Source organism: Erpetoichthys calabaricus, chromosome 14 (genome assembly GCF_900747795.2).
Source record: "Erpetoichthys calabaricus chromosome 14, fErpCal1.3, whole genome shotgun sequence".
NCBI lineage: Eukaryota > Metazoa > Chordata > Cladistia > Polypteriformes > Polypteridae > Erpetoichthys > Erpetoichthys calabaricus.
In genome coordinates this window covers 22,092,069-22,114,246 of record NC_041407.2, presented here as the reverse complement: position 1 = coordinate 22,114,246, position 22,178 = coordinate 22,092,069, and the positions used below count along the sequence as shown (strand labels likewise).

Here is a 22,178-nt window from a genome sequence, read left to right as displayed (position 1 = left end):
AATTCTGAGGAAAAAAATGAATTTAATCCATTTTGGAATAAGGCTGTAACATAACAAAATGTGAAAAAGTGATGCGCTGCGAATACTTTCCGGATGCACTGTATATAATTTATTTGATTTGATGTGTTGTTGATGGTTCTTTAATGTACATAATATAAAAATATAATCATTGTCTTGTGGTTTACTCCTCAAATATCCATCCCCATATCTGAGTATACAAGAAAGTCTAGGGGAGACCACTCTGGATTTTTTATAATGGATTTCCTCTTTCCCTCGTGTTCATTTTCGATAATTGTGACTTAAAAGCCTTTGCCTCATTTTTGAGCCTGTGCAGGCTGTAAACCTGCCTTTGGTGTTTGGGGCCAGGCTACCCGGTGGTGAGGCCTACTCTGTAGGGTGTCAGTCCCTGAGTAAAGTGCAGGTTTGGCTTTTGCTTTTTTTGAGGACAGCACCAGTTTTTGAGCTTATTAAGATGCAGGTTCACAACACTGTAGGTATACTGGAGGTTTGTTTGACATGCTAATGGATGTTCGGCTTTCCTTTTCCCTTCTGCGATGTGTATCTTGCACATTTATAGCTTTCATGCATATGATCTACATTTGTATGCTGGTTTTTACTTTACACACATTGCTGTCAGGATAAGATCTGCTTAGGGAAATGAATGGATGGTTGGCTACTCTTTATCTGTTCCACCCTATGCCTTATTTGCTTGGGACCACCTTTTCAACTTGGCCCCTCAGAGGAATCCCTCGATATCTGCTTCTAAATCTACAATTTAATCTCCTGATTAGCCCTGAGCTCTAGACAGCAGGCTCTGCGCCCTCAAGAGATCAGCAACACTTGGAATTCATGCTGACATAACAAAATACATTTGGGAAGAGTCATTTTTGACTAATTATGTAAAGTGTATGACTCATGCAGGACTGAGCAACTTCTGGTTACGGTAAGTGATGGGAAATAACAGAAAACCTTTTCCATTATCTGGGGAAGCTAATTGCTGGGAGGGTCTGGAAACACTTGTGATCTAAGTGCTTCTTGTCACAAACTAAAACGGCACGCTGATACTGGGCTGTGAAATTCACGTCGGAGCTAAACAAAAGAGTTTTATCTTGAAGAGCTTGATGAACTAATGTCAGCAATTTCTTATGCCAAAGAACTTGGAAAGCCTTTTCTTTTTTATCCTTTGGACATGTCTGTTGAATCCCAAAATGTTAACGGAAGATAAATTGTCACTGTGCTATTGTTCAGTAACCCCTTGGAGTTAACATGAATATACACCGCAATACAAAATCATGCAAGGGGCAATGAGGCTGACCTGTTTTGTGGGATTGATCCAATTCAAATATTGGAAAAACAGCTGAAGGCTAACCGTAGATGGCAGGGGTTATGTTCAACGTGTGTACTGAGTGCAGTGCTATTCATATTGGCATCTCTGACCAGCATGTAAAATGTTTCCACTGTCCCAATTACCCTGGCAGAAGTGACTCCACAATAACAAATGTAACAGAATGGCAGTGGTGGACTAAAGGCTGCCTGTTAGAAGTCTCCCAGACAGTTAGGGTGCACTCACACTGGCAATTCGTTCTGTACCTGAGCACATTTGTCCAGATGTAACCCCACAAAGTCTAATTCGTTTGACTAATGTGATCACTCCATGCCAGGTCATCCGTACCATGCCCTGGCCCGCTTGGAAGAGATGGGCCTGAACACGGTTCAGTAGCATTCGGGAACAGTGTGATCGTTAAATCTGCCTAAGCATGGAAAAGAGACATGACGTCAATGAAGCGACAAGTCAGTGCAATTCCAATTTTATTCAATAACTTTTGAGTTAAAAACAGGTTTCTATTCTCACCTTACACATGAGCATGAATTGTAGCTGGCAAGAGAAGCTGCCAATTCCTCCCTTAACTTCATTTGACACTGTAAAATCTTCTCGTACGTGCAGCACGATTAAATCTCAATAAATCTGTAAGAGGGTAGAGTGTTATCCCGCCCTACATGACTCCAAAACAACCACAAAATAAGCAAAATTGGTTTGACATGCATGCCGTCACACCGTGTTCGGATCTTCTTTTGGCTTTACACGAAGTCACGTGGTCATGACGAAAGCGTGCCAGGGCCCAGAACTTTAAGCGCAGTGTGAGTGCGGACCAGTGGGGGAGTAGGGAGGGGGGACGGTACGGGACAAATGTGCCCAGTGTGAGTACGACCTTAGTGTGTTACATGCGAAACCCTGCTACAAATAAAGGAGGACGGGACAACTAGAGCAAGATCTACGGACACAGACATGGGGTTTTCAGAGCACATTTCTTTATCCAGGAGTATAAAGCCACTTCTTATTCATGGGGAAAATTGTGCATGGAGCTAAAAAGTGGAGCGAGGCAAAGCAAGAGCATGGCTGGTCATAGAAGAGATCAATAGAAAGAGAGACAGTGGGAGATGAAAGTGAACATGAGCATGCTTTGGAAAACAGGATTGGGTGTGGACTGACAGCCTAATGGATGCACGAGTAGAACGAGCAGCACCAAATGTTGCCTTAAGTCTAATACACTCTTGCAAGAAGCCATATACATGCCAAGAACCAAACATAATGACCAGCCAGTTTCCAAAAAGTTTCCCAGATCCTGTGAACCCTTTATCTCATAACACCTGAGCAGTGCCACAGACTGATCGACTCCATGCCACGCCGCATTGCTGCAGTAATCCAGGCCAAAGGAGCCCCAACTAAATATTGAGTGCTGTACATGCTCATACTTTTCATGTTCATACCTTTCAGTTGGCCAACATTTCTAAAAATCCTTTTTTTACATTGGTCTTAATTGATATTCTAATTTTCCAAGATACTGAATTTGGGACTTTCATTAGTTGTCAGTTATAATCCATCCATCCATCCATTTTCCAACCCGCTGAATCCGAACACAGGGTCACGGGGGTCTGCTGGAGCCAATCCCAGCCAACACAGGGCACAAGGCAGGGAACCAATCCTGGGCAGGGTGCCAACCCGCCGCAGCAGTTATAATCATCAACATTAAAAGAAATAAACATTTGAAATACATCAGTCTGTGTGTAATGAATGAATCTAATATACAAGTTTCACTTTTTGAATGGAATTACTGAAATAAATCAACTTTGTCATGATATTCTAATTTTATGACCAGCACCTGTATAGGGTCTCAATGTCAGGTTCTCAATGCCAACACCCCCTATCACCCAACCACCCAGCGTAGTAAAAGATCACACTGTGAAGGATTCACAAAAGTATGTGCATTTTTATAAATTAGAATTGTCAGCCATACTGTCCTGTTTCAGACAGCATTTCTCCCCTGGCTGGAGGTCAAAGTTGTGTGTTTTGTCTAATTTAGTATAATTTATTTGTATTCATGCTTCTCTTGTTTGTTATGCATATTATTCCTTGTGTTTATTTAATTACGTCTCATGAGTTTTGTGGGTGGTTCCCCCCAAGGGGCGGGGCCACCTGCCAATCACTGCCCACCACCCCATTTATGGCAGGTGCCTTACTTAATACCTGGCAGTTCATTTCAAACCTGCTAGGGAGTGGAGTGTCATTTGTGTTTTTGCTGTGCTTTATTGCTTTTCGTGATTTCTGAATTTTTAAACCGGTGCTCTGTTTTTGACTTGGCCTTTGGATTCTGTATTGGGACTTTATTTGTTGTGGATTGCCTTGCCTTCTCAGGCAATTCTTTTGTGATCTTAGGAGCTTCTTGGATTACTGAGCCTTTGTTTAAAATAAACCTTTTATTTTATAAAGATTTCCTCTAATTAATTAGTCTCCTGCCCCAAGCCTGTGTGGGTAACTTTGAAACTATTTTTGGGACACCTGGGTGATGACAGAATGAACCCCCCAGGAATTGTGGAAGATCCAGCAATATATAGAGTGGAAGACAGTTCCTGACAGTGATTGGCAGGTGGTCCCAACTCCTTGGGGAACCATCCACAACACACATGGGACGTAATCAAGTAAACACAAAGAATAATATGCATAATAAGTGTAAGAAATAATAAAAATAAGTTATACAAAATTAGACAAAACAGACAAAAAACACATCTTTGAATCCCAGGGGAGAAATGCTGGCTGACACATGACACATACATCTTTACTTGCAGATTATCTTTCAAGACTGCTCTTCATAACTAATGACCAAGTGAGGAGACAACTGAGGAGGACATACACAGGAAAGACCATGGGACCAGATTGAGTTTTTCCTCAAGTTCTTAAGGCCTGTGCTGTCCAACTTTGTGGTGTTCTCTGCTCCGTCACCAGAAGGTGCCACTGCTGTGGAAGACATCCTGGATTGTAAGACAGTTACCACCTCTTCACTTAATTACCACAGATCAGGGGCACCTATGTCTCATATCATGAAGACTTTGAGAGGATGGTGGTGGACATTATGAGTTCTCTTGTGAAAAACCACTTGTACCCATTTCAAATTGGTAGAGTAGAATGGAAGAGGCACTTTTCTTTATGCTACACAAGCCTGGACAATCCTTACATTGCTGAGAGCTTTATGTTTTTTTGATTTTTCCAGTGCCTTCAATTCCATTCAGCCACCCCTGTTAAGGGATAAACTCAGAGATATGCAGGTGGATGAGCCTGTGATGTCCTGAATAATGGACTATCTGTCCTGCAGACCACAATTTGTGAAGTTCAAGGACTGCGTCTCTGATGTGGATGTGAGTAACACTGGAGCATCACAGAGAACCGTCCTGTCACCTTCTCTGTTCACCCTGTACATCTCTGACTATAAATATCCCAACAGGTCATGTCACTTGCAGAAATTCTAAGATGGTTCTGCACTAATGGGGTGTGACAAGAAGGGTAAGACAGTGTACAGGAGTCAGGTGGAGAACTTTAAGAACTGTCTGCAACTCAACAGGAGCAAAACCAAGGAACTGGTTATTGACTTTAGAACCTCTACACCCGGTCACTATTCAGGGAATGGTTGTAGTGGTGTTGCAGTACTACAAGTACTCGGAGGTCCACATCAGTCTACAAGAAAGAAGACTACACCTTCTTGATGTGACCGCTTGTCCAATAAATATAAAAGCATGATTCTGAGGCCTGAAAGGGAGTTGAATCAGCTGGTCAGACATGATCCCAAGGTTCATTTTGGAGTGGTGTTTTCCTCCTCCTCTTCTTGTGTTACACTTTTTGCAATTAAGCAAAAACTGAAAGTAATTCCATATGAAATAAAATATTGAAAGAGACAAGAGATGATTCAACCAAAAACCACAGCGTCTGCTTTGAGTTGATATGAATTTATCAGATGACGTCAATTGCCTGTAAGTGAAGTTAAACAAACCTAAATAGAAAAGTTCACATGTACTTAACACAGATTTCTTATTTGGGCCTGGGTTGGGTTACAAACACATTTCTACTTTTTTTTAGGTTATCACATTTGACAGAAGGCTGAAGAAAAAAAAAGCATGGGGGTAATCACAGGGCTCTAATTGGACAACTGAGGGAGGAAAATGGAGGAGATGCTAATATTATTGCACGACACTAAGGATGCCAGAGAAGCTGTTACCTTTTCTTTATAAATGAATGGTTTGCAGCCTAGTGATAGATAAACAAACAAACAAATAAATAAATAATTGTTAAAAACATTTGTCAACCAAATATAAAACACAAAAGCATTTCAAAACATATGCACAATGCTTGAGCACAACCCAAAAGCCACGCTCTCCTTTTATTTCCCCGGTGTCTCTTCAATGACTACCACATGATTGGTGCTACCTGGATACTCAGCTAGGTGGGCGGGGTCACGAGAAAGCAGCATGTGAGGGGAACAAGGCCAGTGGTTTGGAGATCTGATACAGCCACTGAGGACCAGTAATGACTTAATATAGAAAACTTAATGTACACTCCCTAGATTTTGCATTTCAACTGAAACTTGAAAATCTCTTCATGCTCAATGTCACAAATATCGGTTGGTCTCTCTAATGTCTTTGATCAATTTCTGGTAAACTACTGGTCACTGTTAGACATGAAAAAAATCAGACATTTTTCTGCTTGATGTGTCTGTAAGCATTAATGGTAAAAATCTGCGATGCTTTCAGCTTTTGTCCTTCTAGTAGGCAGCATGAATAAGGAAGCACAAATAAGTTTAGATTCTTAGATTTTGAATGATGGATGGATGGGCCTTCTCTACTCTTTTTATTACATTTCCGCTAAATTATTGTTCAGCAGATATTATCATCTACAGATTGTGAAGGAGTTACGTTTGACGTTTTTGAGAGAGAGAGATCAGAGCTACGTGTGTTTTAGAGGGTACCTGCTCATTGGCAGAGATATCACGGCCACGTGCTTTTCTTCCCATGTGGGGGACGCTTTCTCGTCAGAGCTGAACACGATCAGATACAGTGCCAACATTTGACATTGGAGCATACCTACATTCCGCTTGGTAACAAAATTACATTTTTTAATTTTTTTTATTGATTTTTAAAGTTTGTCCTCTTTCACTACTATGTGGGCAGAGCTGCAGGGCACAGCTAGTAGTTTATACACTGAACCTCTATTCTTTGTTTCTCTGATCATGCTGACCGTGCTGTAACGGACTGCTTTTGAAGAGTGCTGCCTCCAAGGCATTTTACCGAGGAGTAATTCAAAGATGCAATGAACAGCTTTTCTCCTGCCTCATAACTGATTTGTCCTGTTAGAGGATGTTTCTTTCTTAAATAAGACGTTAAATTTCTATCACATCTGATGCCGTACATAAAGTGTTTTTGTTTTTACTGCATAAAAAGTGTTGTGAATTATATATTGGCAGGTACAGGGGAGGGCATGTGGCCAGCGATATCCCATAATGTGTTACACAGTGGATTTAGCTTTAATTTGAAATGGATAAATTTGCCATTGCTGCCCATCAAAATCCACTCAATAACCCCTAATGACAAGGTGAAAATTTGTTTTCAGAAAAGTTTATAAATTTACTAAAAATCTTTCATTCATAAGTATTCAGACCCTTAATTCAGTAATTCGTAGAAGACCCTTTGGAAGCATTTAAAGCTTCAAGTCTTCTTGGGTAAGTCTCTGCAAGCTCTGAAGACCTCCATTTGTTCAGTCTGTAGCGGGTGCCAAATGTGCTAATGTCCCTCTGTTAGTTTGCGTCTCCATAAGGAGTACCTCAGGAAATGGGTTGCTGAGGGTTAGCCGAAAATGGGGAACTACACCTTTAAGGGGAAGGCACAGCACGGACAGGGCGGTTGGGCTGAAGATGATTTAACCCAGAAAGGAAGGGAGAGAGAGAGAGAGACAGACATCGAGCAGTAAAGCGAGGAGCAACACCGCGTTAGTGCCGAGAATCCTCTTGTGAGCCACCTGCTGGAAGATCTTCTTTTTTTTACTTTCTCGTATACAAAGTAAAGGGAAAATATTGTAATTGTCCAAAAATTTTATCCCGAGATTTTGATGAATCTCGACGTTATAGACCTCCCTGAGTCCGAAAATACCATTTTTGGAATCATGTCTGTGTGTGTGTGTGCGTGTGTTTGTGTGTAAACACAATAACTTGAGAACTCTTTCACTTAGGTCAACCATCCATCCATCAATCCATCCATTTTCCATTGGTTGTCCTTCCAACAGGTTCTCCCACCTCAGCAGAGGACTTCTGAAGCTCTGTTAGAGTGACAATCAGGTTCTTAGCTACCTCCCAGACCACAGCCACAGTTTGGCCAAAACAGTCAGCTCCAGAGTGAGTCTTGTTGGTTCCAAGCATCTTCCATTTCCCAATTATTAAGGCCACTATACTTAAGGCAGCTCTCAAACTTTTAGAAATGCCCTGATGTATGCCTCATCAGAATGTGATTGCAGAGGTCTACAGAGAGTTCTTTGGACTTGATGGCTTGGTTTTCATCTTCACATGCAGTGTGACTTGTGAGACCTTATATACATACACGAGTGCCTTTCTAAATGATGTCCATTCTGCTGAGTTTACCTCAGGTGGAGTCCAATCAAGTTCTAGACACATCTCAAAGAGAATTCATGCAAACAGGATGCACCTCAGAACAACTTGGAGTGCCACAGCAAAGGGTCTGAATCCTTCTCTGAATGAGAAACTTCTGTTTTTTAACAAATTTGCGACCCATTCGTCATTATGGGTTGTTCAGTGTAGACTGATGGGCAACAATGGCAAATGTATCAATTTCAATTAAATCTACAACTCGATAAAGTGTGCAGAAAGTGAAGGGGTCTGAATACTTTCGGAATCTGAACTTGTTTTCATTTCTTAAACATAAATAATTAATTCACAAGACATAAACCCGAACCTCCAAAGCTATTCATCCAAATGACAGATCTGTTGGACTGCTGCTGTGATGTAGAAGACACACTAGACCACAGAAGCATCCATAGACTCTGGCAAACCAAACCAAACTTCTTCCAGTCTACCAGTGAGCGGGCACCTACATAACATTGAAGGCGTGGGGTGGTCCAAATGTACCCACCTTTCACATAGCCATCCCAGTGTTTCCGATATTCTAAGTCCATGTAAACGGCGGCACACTCATCCGGAGGATAATCAGCGAGGCTTCCAAAAATTTTGTATTCATAAAGTCCACTGTCCTAGGGAACAGAAACATGAGGGACAAGGAGGTAAAAAAACATAAAAGGGATGACCATCCACTCTTTAAGACATAAGACTTTTATTGAGCACAATGGCCTAATTTGATTGCTTCTTGCTTGCCTTAACTAATTAACCATTTTTTAAAGATGATCAAGAACTTTAAAGTGCATTTTTTCTGTCACTTCTTCAGAAATGAAGAGACGTAGACTCACTCATCTGTGACTAAGTAATCCACAAATCAATCAAACAATCATGTGGGAATTTAAGGTCTTCTTTATAAGTACGTTTTCGGTGATCCCCCCAAAATCAGATAGCACTTGACCACATTAACAACCCAATATAAACGCACCTCTGATCAGAGCACTCAGACTATTTTCAGAGGGGGTCGGAAATGAGTGGTGACCACACTTAACTCAAGCGTAAATGCTAATGCTTTTTCTTTAGGGACATTAGTGAAATTAATTTAGTGCAGGGAAGGCCGCATTGAAACTACTGAAACACAGTGTGGACAATGAAGTTGCATTTTAATGACCAGGTATAAATGAAATCTGAAACAATTATAAACAAAATGTGTTAAAACCAAGCATAAAAGGAACCAAAAAGTCATAAATACCACTTGAAAAGGAAGGTGGCACAGCAGTTAATGCAGGTACCTCAACTGTTGATTCCCGAGTTCAAATTCCAAGCTTGTGCACCTTCTCTCCATTTTTTTTTACTTTCTCATGTACAAAGCATAAGGAAAGTATTGGAATCCTCCAAAAATTCCATTTCGAGATTTTGATGAATCTCAATGTTTTAGAGTCTGAAAATACCATTTCTGGAATTAAGTCTGTGTGTCTGTCTGTCCGCGTTTGTGTTTAAACATGATAACTTGAGTACATTTTCACTTAGCTCAACCAAATTTTTCATACAAATATTAGGTGCAAAGCGTACATTTCTATCAACTTTTGGGCTATTCCTCTTAACCAGAAGTGGTACTTTACCTTTTATTCATGCAGCAGCAGAGTCCGATTTATTCAACTTTCACTTTTATAATAATTGTTCAATGTATTATTAATTTGATTTGTTGTTAATTGTAATTTAATGTACATAATATAAAAATACAATCATTGTCTTGCAGTTTACTCCTCAAATATCCATCCCAATATCTGAGGATACAAGAAAGTCTAGGGGAGACCACTCCGGATTTTTTTTAAGGCATTAAATTTTTGTCTTATGTCCAAAAGACATGCAGGTTTAGACCAACTGCTGGATCAAAGTTCCCCGAGAGTCAACTTGACCTGTGATGCATTGGTCCCCATCCAGGGTCAATTCCAGCTTTGCATCCATAGCTACCAGAACGAACTTAGGCTCCCCATCCCCTTAAATAAGTAAGCTTGGAAAACAAATCTTTTTAGTTAGCTAATAAAAGGGGTCATTTTGCTTGACTTGTTATTGCAAGTTCTGGGTGGGAAATTCATTAAATTAATTAGTTTAAATACACACCTTTACAAGAAGAACTAACATCGTGGCATTGTCAGTTCATTTTTGATACTGTCTTTTTCAGTAGTGTAGCTTGAAAGCCCCAAAAGGTCTTCAAAACAGTTACTAGTTACTGGCCTATGTGGACACGGTGGAAGCTGAGGGTCAATTGTGCCTTTCTGGCGGCTGCTCTTAAACTGTGGAACGGTTTGCCTCTCGCCAATAAGGTTAGCTACCACAATTCATAGTTTTAAGTTTGTACTTAAAAAAGAACCTTTATTCACTTGTTTTTAAGCTTATGATTTTGATTGTTTTAAAAGTTTCTATTCATATTGTTTACACTATGTTCATTTTGATTCTTGTGCATGAATGTATAAGTTATTTGTGTTTGAATTTTGGTGTATGTATGATTATGTATGTGTAACTTTTTCAATTTATATATATATATATATATATATATATATATACTGCGGTGGGTTGGCACCCTGCCCAGGATTGTTTCCTGCCTTGTGCCCTGTGTTGGCTGGGATTGGCTCCAGCAGACCCCCGTGACCCTGTGTTCGGATTCAGCGGGTTGGAAAATGGATGGATGGGTGGATATATATATATATATATATATATATATATATATATATATATATATATACAGTATATATAATCTTCATTTGGATCTTGATCTTTGTTTGTCCACGAATGAATTAGAAGAAGAAGCACTAGATGGCAGTAGAGAGACAGCTAAAACATAGGCATTGCATTAAGAATCTCCTCCAGGCTTATACTACTGAAGACTGTCGTACTCCAGTCACACCTCAAAACACAGACATTCAAACTAAACAAATTGTTGTGCTTTAAATTAACTAATCTTTCTTTATATATAATCTTCATTTGGATCTTGATCTTTGTTTGTCCGCAAATTCCACGCATGCGTAGACCACCTTCCAGTTTAGTACGTTGTTGTTACTCACGGATGTCAACAATGTGCCAGAATAACGAAAGGGGTGGTGAACAGTGTTATGCTGGTTAGCTCCTGAGGCCTGGTTAGAGAATGAGATTGCCGAAGATAAAATGTACGTGCCTACGTAACATAGGATTGAAAGAAAGACAGTGGGTAAAATGAATGACAACGTAACAGCACGTTCCGGAAATTATTATTGTTACGTTGTAGCCGGCGAGTGCTACGTGTCTCACAGTTGTACCCTGGCTTGCTCACATGTCAGTGAAGTGATCGCTATTTATGCTTTAAAGAGCCTGGATACCTATGTGTCCCCCTTTTATAACCATTGCTCCGTGTATATTGCCTTACTCTTTGGATTGCCACAAAGCAACCTGCGAGATTGGAGAAAGGTTGAGAAGAGATCGTGAGAGGAAACGACAGCGTTATGAAAACAAGACGGACTGTGAACGGAGAGAAGCAGAAATGCTCCTCCACCACCACATAATTACTATTCGGACAGTGATTCCAAGTAGGCCGTTCCTATCGAATCAATGTCCAAGGGTTTTGTTTTGTAATTTTGTTTCCCTTATAAAAAATCATAATGCTGTGCGACGAAGGGCCCAGTTCACGACTGGCAGCCGCGTTTAAACAGGGAGCCCTTCACAGACAACTTTAACACGCACAACGTAGTTAGGCGCACATGGCTAGTATATATATATATATATATATATATATATATATATATATATATATATATATGCTAAACATTAAGCCCGTTACAATAACGGGCGCTAAAACAGTAGTGCATAAACATTAGTAGGTACAGTCTATATTAAATGTAAAATAATAATAAAAATAAAATAGAAACGTATATGACAATACCATAAGTATAATTAATATTACATTTATCCTCTCCTCTGTGGCTGTTGATTGATGTGTTGTGTCTGTTTGAAGATCTCTTATGCTGCATCTCTTTATTTTAGCTTTAGCTCTGCGTGTTTTGTCATTTTTCTGACGCTCATTTTCCTCTTCTTCAATAGATCTATTTGCTCGTCTTTGTCTTTCTCTTTGAGAATTTTTTTACGCTCATTTTCCTGTTCTTCTATAGATCTATTTGCTCTTCTGAGTCTTTCTCTTTTAGCGTTTTTCTGACGCTCATTTTCTATTTCTTAAATCGATCTATTTGCTCGTATTTTTCTTTGTCTTTCAGCCTTTCTTTTGTTGATGTTTACTTGCTGAACTGACCGTTCTTCCAGGAGATGTTGCTTACCTCATTTAGCGAAATACGAATGGATCGGCCGCGCGATATTTTATAGGTCCCACCCTCTCTGTCTTGTGTGACGTGTCAGGCGGCCTTTGAAGCATCTGCTAGAGGCCGGTGACTCTGCCACTCATTCCGCCCTTCCCTGTACTTCTGCCTTGGCCGCGACTACCCAATCAGCACTCTCCCCAGCAATGATGTCCTTTATTAAAGAGTGTCCCGCGCATGTGCACTTCACCAGAAGACACACACACGGATACATGGACGCACACAGGGGTTTTATTAAAGAGGATATATATATATATATATATATATATATATATATATATATATATTGTATATACTTGCCATCCCCAGCATAGAAGTGAAACAGGACAGCAAGGAGGGCTCTGTCCACCTCCCACCAATTCCTGGTGTCACGCTTCCCCTCATCTCCCCTCAGCCCGCAGCCTCTGTCTCAGATTAGCGTGAATATATCACTCCTGCAAGCGAACTATGATACTTAGCGTGATGAGACAAGTCACAAAAATAACCAGAAGGTTCAAGCAAAATTCTAGGAAAAAGCCCAATCTAAATCCATTAAGTAGTTCTCTTGTTCGCTAGCTAAGCAGATGTAAGATATGCCCAGAGGCTGATGCATGAGTGAGTACAGCCCAGACCCAAACCTCAGCTCGATGAGTCTCTCTCGGATTCACGCAAATAAATCAGTACCGCAAGCAAACTATGATACTTAGTGCGATGAGAAAAGTCACAAAATCAACCGGAATGTTCAAGCAAATTATACAAAAAAACCAGATCTAAATCCATATAGTTGTTCTCTTGTGAATAGCAGACAGACAGTTGTTGGATATTACGCACACACACATATCCTCTTTAATAAAACTCGTGTGCGTCCAGTGTCCGTGTGTGTGTGTCTTCTGTTGAAGTGCGCATGCGCGGGGCACGGTGCGATGCTTCAAAGGCCGCCTAACACGTCACTCAACACAGAGAGGGCGGGACCTATAAAATATCGCGCAGCCGATCAAATCGGATTTGGGTAGATGAGGTAAGACCTAAGACATATTGCTGGGGAAACTCTGCTGATTGCCCACTGTTGTGACAGAAAATTAAACGTATATTACAGACATCAAAGCCAGTATTATTGTCAGAGAAAATTACAGGCATTTTACGGAAATACAAACCAGTATCACTGTGAGAGAAAATTAAAGGCACACAATACAGTGACACATATTACAGCCACATACAAGTCAGTATTACTGTAACAGAAAATAGACGGTCCCTTGCCATTTAATATAGACTGTTCCTACTAATGTTTATGCAGTACTGTTCTAGCGCCTGTTATTGTAACGGGCTTAATGTCTAGTATATACATATTTTTATAATTTTGCATCTTGCTTTTATTTCTGACTATTAGCTTTGATTCTATGTACAGCACTTTCATAAACTTTCAGTTGGTTTAAATATGCTATATAAATAAATAAAGAACTAAAGAAATATAAAGACCCCTATTAAACATATAAATGTGTGGAGAACACATAATAATAATAAAATAATAATAATAATAATAATAATAAAAAGTTGCATTTACAGAGCGCCTTTCACAAACCCAAGGTCGCTTTATATACAGAAGAAAAAAATAAAGAAAAAGATCACACAGAAGACAAAAGTTCGTCGAAGAGGAAAGTTTGGAGTTGAGATTTAAAGGTGGAGAAAGAGCAGCAAATCTTGGAGAGGCTGAGGAAGAGAGTTCCAGAGTGGAGGGGCCATAACACTGAAGGACCTGCCTGCCCAGGGTGGAGGGTTTGGTGCATGGGACAGTAAGGAGATGACTGCTCGAGGACCTGAGAAAGCGACCAGGAGTGTAAGGAGCTAGAAGCTGAGTGAGGTAGAGAGAGGCAAGGATATGTAGGGCTTTGAAGGTGAGAAGCAGAATCTTGAATTAAATCCTTGATGGAACTGGTAACCAGTGAAGATTGCAGATAACAGGGGAGATGTGACCAGAACACTTTGTGTGGGTGAGGACTCTGGCTGCGGAGTTCTGAATGCACTGTAGCTTCTGTATAGATTTTGCATGGAGGCTGATGAAGAGAGAATTACCGTAATCGATACGAGACATTATGAAACAATGAGCCAGAGTTTGAGTATCATTAAAGGACAGAAATGGACGGAGGTGAGCAATGTTACGGAGATGATACAATGAAATTTTAATTTTAAAATTAAACATAACCCACTGCCCCCTCCTTTAACCGTCACCTTATCGTGGTGGAGGGGTTTGTGTGTCCCAATGATCACAGGAGCTCTGTTGTCCGGGGCTTTATGCCCCTGGTAGGGCCACCCAAGGCAAACTGGTCCTAGGTGAGGGATGAGACAAAGAGCGGTTAAACAAACCTCCTATGAAGAAAAACCATTTTGGACGGCGTTTTCCCTTGCCCGGACGCGGGTCACCGGGGCCCCACTCTGGAGCCAGGCCTGGAGGTGGGGCTCGATGGCGAGCGCCTGGTGGCCGGGCCTGCACCCATGGGGCTCGGCCGGGCACAGCCCGAAGAGGCAACGTGGGTCCCCCTTCCCATGGGCTCACCACCTATGGGAGGGGCCAAGGAGGTCGGGTGCAGTGTGAGTTGGGTGGTGGCCGAAGGCGGGGACCTTGGCGGTCCGATCCTCGGCTACAGAAACTGGCTCTTGGGACGTGGAATGTCACCTCTCTGAAGGGGAAGGAGCCTGAGCTAGTGCGCGAAGTTGAGAGGTTCCGGCTAGATATAGTTGGGCTCACCTCGACGCACAGCTTGGACTCTGGAACCAATCTCCTTGAGAGGGGCTGGACTCTCTACCACTCTGGAGTTGCCCCCGGTGAGAGGCGCCGAGCAGGTGTGGGTATACTTATTGCCCCCCAACTTGGAGCCTGTACATTGGGGTTTACCCCGGTGGACGAGAGGGTAGCTTCCCTTCGCCTTCGGGTGGGGGGACGGGTCCTAACTGTTGTTTGTGCGTATGCACCGAACAGCAGTTCGGAGTACCCACCCTTTTTGGAGTCCCTGGAGGGGGTGCTAGAGGGCATACCTTCTGGGGACTCCCTCGTTCTGCTGGGAGACTTCAATGCTCACGTGGGCAATGACAGTGAGACCTGGAAGGGCGTGATTGGGAGGAATGGCCCCCCTGATCTGAACCCGAGCGGTGTTTTGTTATTGGACTTCTGTGCTCGTCACGGATTGTCCATAACGAACACCATGTTCAAGCATAGGGGTGTTCATATGTGCACTTGGCACCAGGACACCCTAGGCCTCAGTTCGATGATCGACTTTGTGGTCGTGTCGTCGGACTTGCGGCCACATGTCTTGGACACTCGGGTGAAGAGAGGGGCGGAGCTGTCAACTGATCACCACCTGGTGGTGAGTTGGCTTCGATGGTGGGGGAGGATGCCGGTCAGGCGTGGTAGGCCCAAACGTGTTGTGAGGGTCTCCTGGGAACGTCTGGCAGAGCCCCCTGTCAGAAGTAGCTTCAACTCCCACCTCCGGCAGAACTTCGACCACATCCCGAGGGAGGTGGGGGACATTGAGTCCGAATGGGCCATGTTCCGTGCCTCTATTGTTGAGGCAGCTGACCGGAGCTGTGGCCGTAAGGTGGTCGGTGCCTGTCGTGGCGGCAATCCCCGAACCCGCTGGTGGACACCGGCGGTGAAGGATGCCGTCAAGCTGAAGAAGGAGTCCTACAGAACCCTTTTGTCCTGTGGGACCCCGGAGGCAGCTGATAGGTACCGGCAGGCCAAGCGGAATGCGGCTTTGGTGGTTGCTGAGGCAAAAACTCGGGCGTGGGAGGAGTTTGGGGAGGCCATGGAGAATGACTTTCGGACGGCTTCGAGGAGATTCTGGTCCACCATCCGGCGTCTCAGGAAGGGGAAGCAGTGCAGTGTCAACACTGTATATGGTGGGGATGGTGCGCTGCTGACCTCGACTCGGGACGTTGTGGGTCGGTGGGGGGAATACTTCGAAGACCTCCTCAATCCCATTAACATGCCTTCCAATGAGGAAGCAGAGCCTGGGGACTCAGAGGTGGGCTCCCCCATCTCTGGGACTGAGGTCACCGAGGTGGTCAAAAAACTTCTTGGTGGCAGGGCCCCGGGGGTGGATGAGATACGCCCGGAGTTCCTCAAGGCTCTGGATGTTGTAGGACTGTCTTGGCTGACACGCCTCTGCAACATCGCATGGACATCAGGGACAGTGCCTCTGGATTGGCAGACCGGGGTGGTGGTCCCCCTCTTTAAGAAGGGGGATCGGAGGGTGTGTTCCAACTACAGAGGGATCACACTCCTCAGCCTCCCTGGAAAAGTCTATTCAGGGGTCCTGGAGAGGAGGGTCCGTCGGATAGTCGAGCCTCGGATTCAGAAGGAACAGTTTGGTTTTCGTCCTGGTCGCGGAACAGTGGACCAGCTCTATACCCTTAGCAGGGTCCTGGAGGGTGCATGGGAGTTTGCCCAACCAGTCTACATGTGTTTTGTGGACTTAGAAAAGGCATTCGACCGTGTCCCTCGGGGAATCCTGTGGGGGGTACTCCGAGAGTATGGGGTACCGGCCCCCCTGATAAGGGCTGTTCAGTCCCTGTACGATCAGTGCCAGAGCTTGGTCCGCATTGCCGGCAGTAAGTCGAACCCGTTTCCAGTGAGAGTTGGACTCCGTCAGGGCTGCCCTTTGTCACCGATTCTGTTCATAACTTTTATGGACAGAACTTCTAGGCGCAGCCAGGGTGTTGAGGGGGTCCGGTTTGGTGGGCTCAGGATTGGGTCACTGCTTTTTGCAGATGATGTTGTCCTGTTTGCTTCATCAGGCCGTGATCTTCAGCTCTCTCTGGATCGGTTCGCAGCCGAGTGTGAAGCGGCTGGGATGAGAATCAGCACCTCCAAATCCGAGACCATGGTCCTCAACCGGAAAAGGGTGGAGTGCCCTCTCAGGGTTGATAGCGAGATCCTGCCCCAAGTGGAAGAGTTCAAGTATCTCGGGGTCTTGTTCACGAGTGAGGGAAGAATGGAGCGTGAGATCGACAGGCGGATCGGTGCGGCATCCGCAGTAATGCGGGCGTTGCATCAGTCTGTCGTGGTGAAAAAGGAGCTGAGCCGCAAGGCGAAGCTCTCAATTTACCAGTCGATCTATGTTCCTACCCTCACCTATGGTCATGAGCTATGGGTAGTGACCGAAAGAACGAGATCGCGAATACAAGCGGCTGAAATGAGTTTCCTCCGCAGGGTGTCTGGGCTTTCCCTTAAAGATAGGGTGAGAAGCTCAGTCATCCGGGAGGGGCTCAGAGTAGAGCCGCTGCTCCTCCGCATCGAGAGGAGTCAGATGAGGTGGCTCGGGCATCTGATCAGGATGCCTCCTGGACGCCTCCCTGGTGAGGTGTTCCAGGCACGTCCAACCGGGAGGAGGCCCTGGGGAAGACCCAGGACACGCTGGAGGGACTATGTCTCTCGACTGGCCTGGGAACGCCTTGGGATTCTCCCGGAAGAGCTAGAAGAAGTGGCCGGGGAGAGGGAAGTCTGGGCATCTCTGCTCAAGCTGCTGCCCCCGCGACCCGACCTCGGATAAGCGGGAGACAATGGATGGATGGATGGATAACCCACTGCAAAGGAAAATACTTTCTGTAATATCAGATCATACACTGGCATTCGAAGACATCAATGGACAAGTGGCAAAAGTGAACGATGCGTTGTCACACATGCCGCGTGTGCTCTCTGTTCTTCAGTTACGACAAAATTGTTGGAGTCGATAAACAATTGAAAGAATTGGCAGTTATATTAGCGAAAATATGAATTGCAAAATATGCATTCGAAGATAAATGATGTGTCACACCCTGTCAAGAGTAGGTGAAAAGAACCGCTATTAAGAGAGGTGATAACAAAGAGCCACAAGAGGGGAAGATTTTGGGACTCAAAACACCCAAATCAGTAAATGTGCCTAACGACAGAGAGACCACTCCAGCAGAACCATGGACGAGGCTGCATAGCTTCCACCTTCTCACTGCATGTCTTATTTTAGATGTCAAGCTAACTTTACCTAAAACAAATAAGTAAAGTAAGTTAACATTACTGTCTTATCGGAAAAGCAAGATGCTATGCCAGACTGTAGCCACAGTGTTTAAACATGTCGTATACACCCAGGCCACAATGCATATTTGAACTCTACTTGCTGTTGTTATGCCATATATGACAGACAGGCGCACTTGTCAAACACGTGGGGCCAAGTACCTGCAGTGGTCTACGTGTGTATGTGTTTCTGTCTCTTCTTTCGATGTACTCATTCAAATACACCATTAACCATGAAGCTTCTATTTTCTCGTAGGCTCAAGTCTTTTGTTCAGTTTCTTTTTCTCTCTTCCTGTCTTCTGTCTTTCCATAGCTATTTTTATAATATATGAGTGGAAAGGGAACACTGCAACCCTGAACGTTTAAACTGCACAAACTGGAGGAAATTGAGGATGGCTTTTATAGGACAAAACCCTATGGGCAAAGACTTTTCAGCAGCGCATTTTATTCATTACAAATGTATTAATGAGTTGTCCCCACATGTGTGTCCAATGAGAGGGCAGCAGAAGTTAACTACCTCTACAAATCAGCCAATTGTACAAATCAGGCGGCTGTTTGCTCCGTTAGAACATTAGAACAATCTGGACGATAACAGGCCATTCAGCCCAACAGAGCTCGCCAGTCATATCAACATAACTCTTCTAAAGAACATCAAATCTAGATCTGAAAGTCCCTAAAGTCCTCCTGTCCACTACACTACTTAGTCACTTATTCCAAGTGTCTGTGGTTCTCTGTGTAAAGAAAAACGTCCTCATGTTTGTGCGAAATTTACCCTTAATAATAATAATTCTTTAATAATAATTCTTTACATTTATATAGCGCTTTTCTCAGTACTCAAAGCGCTATCCACACAGGGAGGAACCGGGAAGCGAACCCACAATCTTCCACAGTCTCCTTACTGCAAAGCAGCAGCACTACCACTGCGCCACCTGTGAGGACGTTTAACAAGTTTCCAACTGTGTCCCCTTGTTCTTGATGAACTCATTTTAAAATCACCATCTCGATCCACTGGACTCATTCCCTTCATCATTTTAAACACTTCACTCAGGTCTTCTCTTAATCTCCTTTAAAGGCTCAGCTCTTTTAATCTTCCTCAAAACTCATCCCTTGTACCCCTAGAATCCGCCTAGTTGCTTTTCTCTGGACCTTTTCTAGTGCTGCTATGTCCTTTTTGTAGCCTGGAGACCCAAACTGCACACAGTACTCCAGATGAGGTCTCACCAGTGTGTTATAAAGCTTCAGCAGAACCTCCTGTGACTTGTACTGCACACATCAAGGCGCTATATAACCTGACATTCTGTTAGCCTTCTTAATGGCTTCTGAACACTGTCTGGCAGTTGATAGTGTTGAGTCCACTACGACTCCTAAATCTTTCTTATAAGGGGTACTCTCAATTTTCAGATCTCGCATTGTGTATTCAAACCTAACATTTTTACTTACCATGTGTAATACTTTACATTTACGGACATTAATAATAATCTGCCAAATCCTGTATGCTATCCAAGTCCCTCTGTGAGGATTTAATGGATTCTAGATTATCTGCCAATGCACCTAACTTAGTATCATCTGCAAACTTAACCAACTTGTTCTTTATATTCCTATCTAAATCCATCCATTATCCAACCCGCTATATCCTAACTACAGGGTCACAGGGGTCTGCTGGAGCCAATCCCAGTCAACACAGGGCGCAAGGCAGGAAACAAACCCCGCAGGGTGTGCACATACACACACCAAGCACAAACTAGGAACAATTTAGAATCGCCAATGCACCTAACCTGCATGTCTTTGGACTGTGGGAAGAAACCCACACAGAAAACATGCAAACTCCAAAGCGAAGTGAACCTGGGTCTCCTAACTGCAAGGCAGCAGCGCTACCCACTGCGCCACCGTGCCGCTGCTATCTAAATCATTTATATATATTAAAAATAGCAGTGGCCCCAGTACTGACCACTGCTGGACACCACTCTTAACTTCAGCCAGTTCTGAGAAGGTTCCTCGCACCATCACCCTCTCTTTCCTATGACTGAGCCAAATCTGCACCCATCTAAAAACATCACCCTGAACTCCCACTTCTTTTAGTTTGAAGTAACTTTGTTTAGTCTTTTAGTTAATAAGTAACTTATCTGCAAAAATGCGTAGGGTACAACACTGACAAAAAAAATGAGCCAGGGCTTCATCAGCCTACTTAAGAAGCAGCTTGTTGTTACAAACTAAGGGCCGAGTGGTGGCACTGTGGCTAAGGATCTGTGCTGGTATCTGGAAGGTTGCTGGTTCAAGTCCCATTACAGCAAGGAGGGTCCTACTCTGTTGGGCCCTTGAGCAAGGCCCTTAATCTTAAAATTGCTCTGGAGGCACGGTACAGTGGCTGACCCTGCACACTAACCTCCAAAGGTCACGTGAAAAGAAAATTTCATCTCGGGTATTAATACAGTATACCAAAAAAATTAGTGGGATATGCCATCTACAGTTAAAAATGAGTTACCTGTCCAAGCCAGTGGGACTTAAACACAGATAAGAAGCCATTTAATCACACAGAATAATAGGATATGACATCTTCAGTTACAAAATTATCTCTGTGTGCAAAATCGGAGGTACACCCACCCAAAAAAGGTGTTTATCTGTTCGGATCAGAGGGATGTGGCCGCTACAAGTGAAAACAAGTTACTTGTACAATGCAAAAGGGCCACTGTTCATTCAAGAGGCAACTTATTTCCTCAGATCTGCAAAAAAAAGTAGCGGCCTACATAAATTAGAGATGGGTCCAGGCCATCAATAGCCCCCATAAAAACAATAAATCAAGTAACTGCTTAAATCAAAGTGGTATCAACCCAACTTAGAAACCCCTTAACTACACAAATCATTATGATAGGACAATACTAGCTATATAATTAAAGGTCGGTCAGGGCACCTAATCTTTTATAAGGCAGCTGGTTGGATCAGATCAGTGGCACAACCAAACTGTTGCTGAACATTTGGCAGTGCAGGGAGTTCAATATAAAAGCTATCTGCTCAAATCACAGAAGGTGAAAACTAGACGCTTGCATGGACGGATCTGCCACTAGATCACAAGTCAGTGGGGCACAGCCCAAGAAGAGTGAATTTTCTAAAGACTGGGGGTCATTTGCTGGAGAGTTGGTACAGAGTATACAGCGCGGAGTATATATAAGCTCAGGTGAAAAAAGAAATGACAGTTTAACTACCTCAGGCGATGTGGCACCATACAGTATTTAATAAAACATGCAGAAGCTCCTTTCGTTCTACACTGGAAACGCCTAACATATCTGATTTGTTTGCATGTTACCTTTCAAACACGGCGAACAGAATTTTATAATTGAAAATTGTACAAATTACCGGCTTTCCACTATTTAGTTCAGGTTTGTCACTAGCAGGTGTATATTTATGTTTTGGATCAGTCGCTCGAGCTTCGGAAAAGTGGTATCGACACATTACCTGGTCGTACAGTCGATAGATCTGAATGCCCATGGAGGAGGTGAAGAGCTCCCATTCACCCTCTAGTTGGGGGTCGTCTAATTCTCTCCACGCTTCCTGAAATTGCTCGTCTGAGAACTGCAGCGCCATGCTAGGAAGGCTACACAGGGCTGATCTGACAGCCGGTCATGTGAGCTCGGGCTCGCGGCGGCAAAGCGCGCAGGGCTGCCGTGTGACGTCACTGGCGAATTCATTGGACTGCGCAGAGCCGAGCGCGGTGGGGTCCGCCTACTAATCGATGGCTTTAAGTTACCTGTCAGCCGCCAAGGCGGGGCCGGGTGGAGCAGAACGACTGAAAAGGAATTACAGGTGGGCGAAGTCACGTCTGCGAAGTACATTTTGTGTCTGGAAAAATATGTTGCACAAAAATGAACGCGCAGA

General features: G+C 43.6%; 1 protein-coding gene across 1 annotated transcript in view; it reads right to left on the bottom strand.

The window, feature by feature from the left end:
* Positions 1–21,948, bottom strand: part of pctp (phosphatidylcholine transfer protein) — a 42,412-nt gene extending 20,464 nt beyond the window's left edge. Inside the window, exons 1-2 of the mRNA XM_028819232.2 lie at positions 21,759–21,948; positions 8,464–8,581 (exon numbers count right to left, since the gene is read on the bottom strand). Coding sequence (XP_028675065.1) covers positions 8,464–8,581; positions 21,759–21,887 — 247 coding nt within the window. The 5' untranslated portion in view covers positions 21,888–21,948. The remainder of the gene's footprint in view (positions 1–8,463; positions 8,582–21,758) is intronic.
* Between the last annotated feature and the right edge of the window lie 230 nt (positions 21,949–22,178).